At 37.2% G+C, this 10,552-nt stretch overlaps 1 protein-coding gene across 1 annotated transcript in view; it reads left to right on the top strand.

The window, feature by feature from the left end:
• ASPH (aspartate beta-hydroxylase) overlaps positions 1 to 10,552 on the top strand; it is a gene marked incomplete at its 5' end in the record, with an annotated part of 181,780 nt that overhangs the window by 5,740 nt on the left and 165,488 nt on the right. Inside the window, one exon of the mRNA XM_023508263.1 lies at positions 5,320 to 5,499. Coding sequence (XP_023364031.1) covers positions 5,320 to 5,499 — 180 coding nt within the window. The remainder of the gene's footprint in view (positions 1 to 5,319; positions 5,500 to 10,552) is intronic.

The raw sequence follows: 10,552 nt of genomic DNA, 5'->3' as shown, positions 1-10,552 counted from the left end.
AAATTTTTTTATTTTTGAGACAGAGTTTTACTCTGTAGCCTGAGGTAGATAGAGTCCTGTGACATCATAGCTCAGAGCAACCTCAAAGTCCTGGGCTTATGCAGTCCTCGTGCCTCAGTTTCCTGAGTAGCTGAGACTACAGGCACTTGCCACAACACCTGGCTACTTTTTATATTTTTAGTAGAAATGGGGTCTCGCTCTTGCTCAGGCTGGTCTCAAACTTCTGAGCTCAAGGGATCATCTACCTCAGGCTCCCCTAGTGCTGGGGCTACAGACATGAACCACTGTGCCTGACCAGTTAATGTTTTCTTAATAATGCTCAGTGGAAGTTAGTGTTTGCTGCTTAATAGCATAAGCTCCTGTTTTAACCTTAATGAAAATTTCTATGTGATTCTGGTATTACATAACTAAATTTGAGTTTCATCCTTAGATAACTATAATTCTAGAGCATGTGAAAGAAATAAAATTTTATAGAACTTAACGTATCAGAATGATGGTAATGTGTTTGCCTATAAATGTTTATTACTCTATTATAGTTCTTAATCTTGAATGATGAATTCTGAATAGTGGAGCTTTTTATTTTAAAGATAACTTCACATGGGCCCAGTTCCCCATTGTTAGAAGCAATACTACTTCTCATCCACCACATTTAATTTCTTCTACAGAAAATCCTCATTTCTATAGCCAATTATTACATTAATAACTTGGTTTTTAGTATATTTGAGATTCAAAAAGCTGTTCATTTTAAGGTTTTTAATTATCAGTAATTAATTGTAACTTAGAAAAGTGTTGTTTGCAGGTGTAGTATGAGGAGTCACAAATTGTTCTTTTTGTAAGAGTTATATACTCTGAGGTAGAACCAAATGTGTTGGCTCTCTAATCTTATTTAGGTAATGACACTAATAAATGCACAGAGAAAGATAAAACAAAGTGAATGTAAAGAAGCCACAGTAGAACCTCATTGCTGACCCCTCCCCTACACAGACCACCTCCTTACGTTGACCTAATTTCTGTAGACTGGACACGCACCACATGCACATAGCACGACAGTAGGCCAGTGCTTTATGTTGGCCAATTTGTTCAGTCTCTTGGGTTGTGACTTACAGAGGTTCTACAGTATTTTACTTTATATATAAGCTAGTTCCTAGAAAACAAAGGGTGAAGTGTAGCCTCAACATCTCAACATCTCTAATTTATTTCTATAGTGCTTGAAGTCTCTGCATGAAATACAGCCTTAACTTGAGTTAAATTTTATGATTGAAGTGCTTCCTTGGTTTGTAATGTCATGTAGCCCCTGTTATTGGCAGGTGATTGCAGAGACAGAGCCTGAGGCCATTGTTGGGGGAGCAGAGGCTTTAAATGGACTCTGTGTGATCAGGAAGACGTTTTGAGGGGCGAGTTTAGTGAGCTTATGCCCAAAAAGTAGCCAGACTTCTGGGGTCCCTTCTCATTGGAGGGGCAGCTTCAGTGTTAAGCTTAAACTTTAAGGGTTTCGGCTTTGAATTAAGGTGGAGTGCGTCTGAGTGGAGGGAGGATGGCAGGAGGTGAGGTCGATGAGAGTTTGGCAGTTCAGGTATGTTGAACTTTTACAGATTTGGCATTTATTTCATTAATTTGTTTTGAAGATTCTTAAATCCCTATATATCTAAATCTTATAAATTTGGGGGAAATGTATACATTCATGTTTACATTTCTTTCACATTTTAAGGCTTGGCTTTTCTTACAAAATGTAAAGAAAGAATTAAATATGTGTGAGTAAATAAAGATCAGTAACTATCACTTGTTTTATTTTAGTATATAGAAGTGTAAATTTATTTTACCTTAGAAAGAGAGGGAGTGAAAGAGGGAAAGAAAGTAGGGAAAGAGAGAAAGGGAGGGAGAGGGTGAGACCTAATTTCATTACTTCTGGCCAAGGCCCTTCTGAGGGAGGGTGATTGGTGGGACCACGCCTATGGTTCATCTTACAAGGGTACATGTGAATCTTTCTAAATGTAGAATATAAATGTCTTAACACAATAACTAAGAAAATGCCATGAAGGCTGTGTTAACCAGTTTGATGAAAATATTTCAGATTGTATATAGAACCAGCACACTGTACCCCATGACTGCATTAATGTATACAGCTACGATTTAATAAAAAAAAATGCAGTAGAACTTCCATAGCTGACCACCTCCCTACGTTGACCACCTTCTTAAAGTGACCTCGTTTTCATAGATCAGAGGTGCGCCACATGTGCATATCATTATAGCAGGCTCTTCCTGACATTGCCCACCTTGTGTGTTGGCCAGTTGGTAACAGTCCCTTGGGGGGAAGGGGGGGTCACCTCACAGAGGCTCTGCTGTATCTAAGCCTGGTCTCCATTTACTCAGCTTTCTATTTTCCCTTCTGATTCACTTTGAAAATATACTAATCCTATTAGAAATTTACAAAAGTTTCTGATTTTGCGGCTAAATTATCTAAAATGAAAGTATCTTTGGGTTTAGTTTGGATTATTGAAAACTGTATTGTTGGGAAATATATGTTGTAAAATCTTATTTACCAAATAAAATCAAAAGGAAAATGACCTGAGACTAAATGCAGAGAGTGACATCTGCTTCGAGTGACTCCCCCAAGGACTGCAGGGTTGTCCTTTTGTCCCGTGACTAGCAGCCAGCTGGCACCTGTCAGGTATGGCTGGAGAGCAGAAGGGAAGCCGGTCGCACTCGCTAGGTGTTCGCTAGACCTCCGTAGACCGGATGGAGGCACAGAGTGAGCTGACAGGAGGAGAGGACTGGCCCTTGCGAAGCCAAAGGCGTTGGCACCCTTCTCTTTGACGGAAGCCTACTCTTAGAGGTTAAGAAGTATGTTTTGTTTTTCTCTTTAGCGTACTTTGGTCTTCAGACCATGGGAAGGTCTGTGGCTGGTGGACAGTTTGTTGACATGCTTTCCCATGTGTGTCGTACATTTCAACCTGTCAGACTGAAGGACGGAAAATTTTTAAATTCAGTGCTTGGTAGTACTTACAATATATTGAGAAATAGAGAAAAATAAAAATGTTTATACTAAATATGTGGCTATAGTGTTTTAAGAGGGAAGAAGAAACAGTGTTATTTCTACAGACATTTGGGTGAGAATAGAGATCGCTGCTCAAAACATTTCTTACCTGTTAAATTCTATGAAAAAGCATTCTGGACTTGCCAGGAAAAATTTAATTACTGACTGTAATTTGTGCCCCCCCCCCCACTTCCAATACATGAGGAATGGCTTGATGTAGCTCTTTTGATTAAAGTGGAGAAAATCCACTGTAATCTTTAAAACTTACATTAGTTGTCATTATTAGTCTTTGTATGCCAGCCTTGATTGCTGGCAGTTATGTTGGGTGGAGAAATTGTGTTTTGCCAAACATTTAAATAACTGACTTTAGGTGGTTACAACTGGAAAAGTTTTACAGTTGTGGGTCTTCACATTCCTTACGGCCAGGGCACACCACCAGACTTTTCCTCCTCAGAGTTATAGGGCCGTGTGTACATAGCTTAGTACTTTTGGTAAATTTTGATACCCACTGGCACCAGGACACTTTTCCTACCCAAAGCCAGTTCTTCACAGGAAAAAAAAAGATACAGAATAATATATAAAGTGATTTCTTTCCATCATGGGGGCCTGTTTTGGGTTCAGTACCTAAAAATGACAGGAGTCTGACAGGTGTCTTTGCGATAGAAGCTAATTTCACAGGTTAATGGGGAGAGGAGGTGCAGGCCGGCTCAGGCCTCCATCAGATGTCATCTCAGTATGCAGAGTGAATTATGCTGATGCTTGTCAGTGGCCAGAATTACAGGGCCGTGAGTCAGTTGCCAGAATTTAATAGTTACCATATTTAATAGTGTGAAAATTATTTAATTTTAAGTCTTAAAATTACTGAAGTTACATAATTTGAGTGCATTTATGCCCATCTATGGGTTTTGTAAAGTCCTGGTAGTCTATAAACTCTGCACTTTCCTAAATTAACTGTAGGTCTTAAGAGAAAACTTTGAGGAAATAAACCTTTTTATTTTATGTATTATATATGTGCATGTATGTATACATGTGTATATGTACTATATATACAGGGTGTCCCAAAAGTTGCCCTACAAGGGAAAATGGAAACTGTTACAAAATATATCTTTACTTGCAAAATATTCATTACTAAATTTTACTATGTATTTACAAAATACTCTGCCCACCTTGGCCTCTTCTTTCTATACACACACACCATCTTCTTTCTCACTTACAGTGAACACATTCGAAGATGTCTGTTGTTATGCAAGAATTGCCTTTCAAGTGTGCTCCTTCACATGATCCAGGTTTCTAATCTTTTCCATGTGTACCGTAGCCTTCAAGTAGCCCCATAAGTAAAGTCAAGTAGGCAAAGATCCGGGCTCCTCCGTAGGGACCTAGCAACCAATCAACAGACATGGAAACTTGATTTAGGCATCATGTGGGCTGATACTATAATACAGTGGTGCCTCACCATGTTGAAAATGAGATAAAGACTCTCCATCCTCATTTAAGAGAGACGGCATTCTATGATCCTGTAGCATGGACAATGTGAGCTTGCTAATTTTTTCCTATGTATGAAGACTTTTGGGATACTGTGTGTGCATGTGTGTGTGTGTGTATAGTGTGCCAAAAAATGCACATTTTAAGAAAAAAAAATTAAAATTGTAACATGCAATGTATACTGAACACAAAAGATGAATACAAGTCATATTGGGCACCTCTTGTAATTGCAGAAGTCAAGCGTGACTTGACTATTACAAATTTAATACAGTTTTTTCCTTTCTTAATGTGTGTACATTTTTTGTGCCCTCTGTATATATACTTTTATTATGTATTATTATAATGTATATATTTTTATTTTATGAAGTGTTAGTATAATGAACTCTCAATATCCATTGGTAAAATGAGCAGACCTGGAGGCTGTCAGAAGTACATATGTTTTTTCCCAAGACTCCTTTTCATTTATTCTTCCCCTATTGTCAAGTGATTCTTCCCATTGCCATCTGTTGATTTCAGCTTTTTGTTAGGTTTTCAACTCAAGACCCTGTAATGGGAACGAGTTTGTTTAGGGCCTGGTGGGAATGGTGAGAACTGGTCCAGTGTGGCTGTCGTTTAGTACATGTGGATGAGAGGTGAATGGAACATGTACATTGTAATTGACTACTTTATTTTCCAAAGTGTCTTTTCTGTAAACCTGTGTGGCCATGATGCGCATCCTTTTTGAGTTGCCCTTCCTTGCCGCCTTTTCCCCACCTAACTGCTCTCCTTATTCTCTTTTTCTCTCTTCCTTTATTCTTATGTAGGCCTGACCAAAGATGGCAGTAATGAAAATATTGATTCTCTTGAGGAAGTCCTTAATATTTTAGCAGAGGAAAGTTCAGATTGGTTTTATGGTTTCCTCTCATTTCTCTATGATATAATGACTCCTTTTGAAATGCTAGAAGAAGAAGAAGAAGAAAGCGAAACCACAGATGGTGTTGATGGTACGTCACAGAATGAAGGGGTTCAGGGAAAGACTTGCGTCATACTGGATTTACATAACCAGTAACTTTGATTCAGGGACTGAAGTCATTGGCCCATAAAACCCTGAAGTGGTCTCTTTTTCCTTTTCTTTCCTTTGCTTACGCAGGGCTTACTGTGCAGTGGGGCAGTTGTGACCTTATGGTCCAAGTCCACCGTGTGGTCGTGCCCAGTACAGCCACTCGCTAGTCCTGTCCCTTGCTCTGCTCCCCCACGTCTAGTGAGGAGAGTGGCCTTCCTCACTCCTGTAGCGTCTGCAAAATACAGCAAAAATGATGTTCTTAGTGGTATAATTGGTTTCTGTATCATTTTGTTTCAAATTATGTATTTACTGAACTAAATTTGGAAACTTAACAGTAGCAAATTGTGTTGTGGTTTAACCTTTGATGCTTGTCTAACACTATTAATTAAGATGATTCTAACAGACTCACAAAAATGTTTCTGGCATGATAAATAAGTCAAATACTTCTCTGTTGATCTCTAACATGACTGATGTATAAAATGAAGGTTCTTTTAAGAAGCTGGTATTTTTACTGTGATTTGTTTGGGTTCACCAACTTGTCAGATAGGTTCATACACATTTCAATGTAAAATTCTGTATTAATGGTGCTTTTAAAATAATTTAAAAATAACTTCATGTTTTGCCTTAGGGTAGTTAAATTATTGTATTCAGATAGTAATATAAAATATTTCTGTCTCTGCAAACAAGATTGATTTTTAATTTTATTTCCAAATATACATCCAGAAAATTTGTATTTTTTTTAAGTAGGCATATTACACAAGAGGGGAAAATGTGAATATGTATCTTAAATAATGTACATATTAAAATTATTCGTCCAAAATAAAGTCTTTTTTCATTTTTTCCTTCATTAATTTATTCACTGTCATTTTTTGGCTTATATATTATATGAGTTTTAGAATTAAAAATTAAATTTATTATTTGGCAATAATAATTTTAGCAGAATAATTTTTTCCCACTAGAAAAACTTATGAACTTTATAAACATCTTTAAATCTGTTATTTTAAAATGAGCTCAATATTGCTTTAATAATAATAAAATGCATTTCTTAAAATGAGAATTCACTCATTTCCTGCTTAAGTAAACCTTTAAGCTTGAAAAGGGACAAGACCTAAGACCTTTTGGTTTCTCACATTCTTTGAAGAAATGTTTTTTGTGTTTTTAAATCTTTTTTGACCCTTTCTAAAATTTTTCTTGGCTTTGATTCCCCATAGAGTTTAAAAATCTGAAAATCTTTGCATTTTTTTACATTAAACTATAATATCTACTTTTCAAATATTCCTTGTTTTTCTATATTTGATCAGGTTATTTTCAGTAAGTTCACCATTCATCTATTTATCCTGAGGGAAATAGGACAAATTTAATTTTTTGTTTTGTTTTGTTCTTGTTGTTAGAAATCACTGTTGTAGTTTATCACAATGATAGCCTGAAAGTGAAAGTATGAGATTGGAGGCCAGGACATCTGCATCCTCTGCCCATGGCTCACAAGTGTTGGGTGATTGTCCAAGTTGCTAATCTGATTAAAAAATAAACATTCTGTAGCTACTTTTGGCTATGGATATGCATATGTTTCATTAGATAGTAATCTCTTAAAGTTTAAGTGGCTATTAAAACTCCTATTTCAGGAAATATATTTTACTCTGTTAATGTTTCTGACAATCGAAAGCCTCTGATTTTCAAGTAATCAAGCACTGTCGCTGAGCCATCCCTTAGTATAATGTTCTGCAGCAAATGTGTATCCTGTAATAATGTTCTTTCTGGAAATTTCTTCAGCCTTTGTCTGTATTTATTGTGTCTTCTACTTTGAATTTGAGTACTGTGAAATATCAGAGTTAATTCAAAAGCATTCTTAGGCCCACTCAGTGAAATTCACTTAGCCAAGTGTGTAGGACGTATCTTTAAAAGCAATTCTACTAATGTGTCATTACTGCTAACATTAGAAGATATTTGATCATTTATTAATGAGAAGTAAGTAAATTTGTGTGTCAAAAATGTTTCAATTTATTTCTCATCAGGCTTCTTTTTTTTTTGTCATGATACTAATGCACATTTTCTGTACAGAAATTAATTATGCTTTATTTTTGTAATTGAACAAAAGAATGTGAGATAATATTTTGCCATTTGTTTTGTACCACTTCTGATCAGCCCCTTAGAAAAGCCTTTGATGGAGGGAAAAATACAAACAGCTGATGAACCCCTGACTTCTGTGACTTCCTTCAGCTTGTGCCTAATGCTTTTGTGTGTGTGAGAGAGAGAAAATAAAGTTGTTTGCAAAAGGGTGATATAAAGTATCTTGAAGCTGATCAAAATTATTTTGCTTCAATTTTATTTATAATGTGTTATAATTTTCATTTTCTAAGGGTTTATTTTATACCTTTCAGTTTCATAATAGAAATGTTTTTCTAGCTCATATCTTTTAAACTTAGGAAATAACTTAAACAGGCAAAAATGTATCTTTTGCATTTGAACATTTATTTATAGTTGTGGAATTTTGAGCCACATTGTATTTACTCTGTGGTTTTTCAGTTTTGAACAAAGAAAACCTGCGACCCGGGGGCCTTTGTGTTGAGACGTAGTGTTGTCTCTTCAGAGTTGCTGCTCTTGCTTCTTGGATACACTGACATTTCATTGACTTAAAAGACGCTGGGTTCTCTGGAGTTTGACACAAAGACAGGGCGGTGACACCTGGGGAATCCTTTCTGCACTTTAGCTTCTTTTAGCCCTGATTTTCTTTGGGACATGAGCGGCGTGTGTCAGTCAGTCTGAGAAGTGTCTTCTGGGTGCTGAGGCCTGCCCCCCTGCTGGCTGCCCGTGGGGATCCTGCAGATACCCGGGTGCTCAGGACACAATAGAATGCTGCACTGTCCTGCTTTTTTGTCTTATCCTTGATTCTTTATTCTAGAAATTACTTCCCTGTCTTATAGAACTATATCTAGATCTATACAAGAAAAACATTTACCTATTTGATTTCTGGTTTATTTTTACTTGGGGTTAGGTAGACACAACAAAATGTTTCTGTGTCTGTCCTGATGTGTGTAACCTTGGGGAATTAATCTACAGCAGATCAGCCAGAGCCAGTTATTCTTAATTTGATCACTTGGCAGTTACACCTTAGAGCAGCATTCTCAACCTGTGGGTCGCGACCCCTTTGGGGGTCTCTTGCATAGCAGATATTTAGATTACGATTCATAACAGTTGCAAAAATTATAATTATGAAGTGACAACGAAAATAATTTTATGGTTAGGGCTCACTACAACATGAAGAACTGTATTTATTAAAGGGTTACGGCATTAGGAATGTTGAGAACCACTGCCTAGAGGAACTGATGCTCAATGGTGTCTTCTAGGTAAGACTCTGGGCTACATCCCTAAGTCTGTAAAACATACAAGAATTTTTTTGTAATTTGGTTGTGGAATCTTCTTGGATTACAAAGCATATTTGAAACACTGTAAGAAACTTGGTGACTAAGACTTTATTTTCATAAGTTGATTGGTGGAATAAGTATGCTAAATTTTCTGCCTCTATTATTTGATGAGATAACCATGTTCTATGTAATCTTTAGGGGTAGATATTAACTTGCTGGTGGACTCCTTGAATCTGGGAACCAGGTCTTAGGCTTTATTTATTTATTTATGACCTTTCCAGGGTCTCTTTTGTATTTGAACCTGCGTTTCACTTGGTTCAAACACACAGTCTCTGGGTGTAATCCCTTTCTGCTTTTTCTGTCCCGTTCTTTTATGTTCTGATTCTCCCTTTCTACTTACTGTGGATGGTTGGTAGGTTTGTAGTGTCCTCTTTTTTTTTTTTTTTTTTTAAGAAAAATTCTATAGTATTACCATTACATCTATTTCAAAATAAACAGGGAATTGATGTGCTGTCATGACATGCACTTATCAAGCATAGACACCTTTTCTGGAGCAACAGTTGGCCTGGCTCACAGGACCATTACTTGGACATGTGGGGCCTCTTTTTGCTATGCATAGTTGATGGTGAAATGACTATGATGTTCCCATATGGGAAAGAAGAAGGTGAGAGAGAAACTGAGGCTCAGAGTGAGGTCTCGCCACCATCTGTGAGAGTGACTGAAGTGATGCGGATGTGAGGTGATGTCCACACGACCAATTCTAAGGCCCCCTGCACGTTTGCCGTAACCACTTGGTGTCTGTAATGGAGGCCGTCTTCTTAAATCATGTCCAATGCATGAGGTAGCAGCACACATCCAGCCATGGGCTTAATGATTCCACCACTTTAATTTTGGAGAGAACATTTCATTTTGTAAATGTTGGTGGGGTAGTGGCTTTGAAGCAGTTGACAAAATAGCATAAATTACCTTTAAGCAGTTTATTCTTATAAGAATGTAAGACCTGCTCTTTTCAAATTTCTGTGTGAGAATTTTCAAATTGTTACAGAGCTATTGGTAATAGTCACCTTAAAAACCATCAGAATAAACATACAAGTGTGAAAGGGGAGCGAGATATGTGGTTCCTTTTGTGCCATTTCCTTTGACTTTAACCACATCCTGATGCCTCTTCCATGATGGCCTTAAATTGAAACATGTTCTACCAATAAAAACAACAGTTAACTGGATGGATCACAGAATACCAAGATGCTTCCTTTTTAGCTCTAATTGATAGAATATTCTCCATACTACTTGGAAATTATTTACAAAGAGTCATTGTGTTGTCATGAATTTTAATGTTAGATAGAATTGTTTCCCACCCTGCCTCAGGCACTGGCTTATGGTCCTAAAGAGAACAAAGGAGAAAAAGATGAGCATGCTTGCTGGTGAGGGCACTGCTGGAAGAAGTTATAAATGGTAGAGCTGCATTCTGTCAAGAATTAGGAAGAGTAGGAAAGTGGGTCTTACACATGGTTTCCTCAGAGGCCTCCAATCCTGTGTTTGTTTTTTCTCCACATGTTGTCACCAGCCCTGGATGGCACTGACCGATTTCCCCATCACCGCACTTTACATTGAGGCTGAAAAGAGTGTCTTTCT

This window comes from Otolemur garnettii, unplaced genomic scaffold (genome assembly GCF_000181295.1).
Source record: "Otolemur garnettii isolate 467f Iridium unplaced genomic scaffold, OtoGar3 scaffold00234, whole genome shotgun sequence".
Lineage (NCBI taxonomy): Eukaryota > Metazoa > Chordata > Mammalia > Primates > Galagidae > Otolemur > Otolemur garnettii.
The sequence above is the reverse complement of the archived record's forward strand: the minus strand, read 5'-3'. Positions and strand labels throughout refer to the sequence as shown.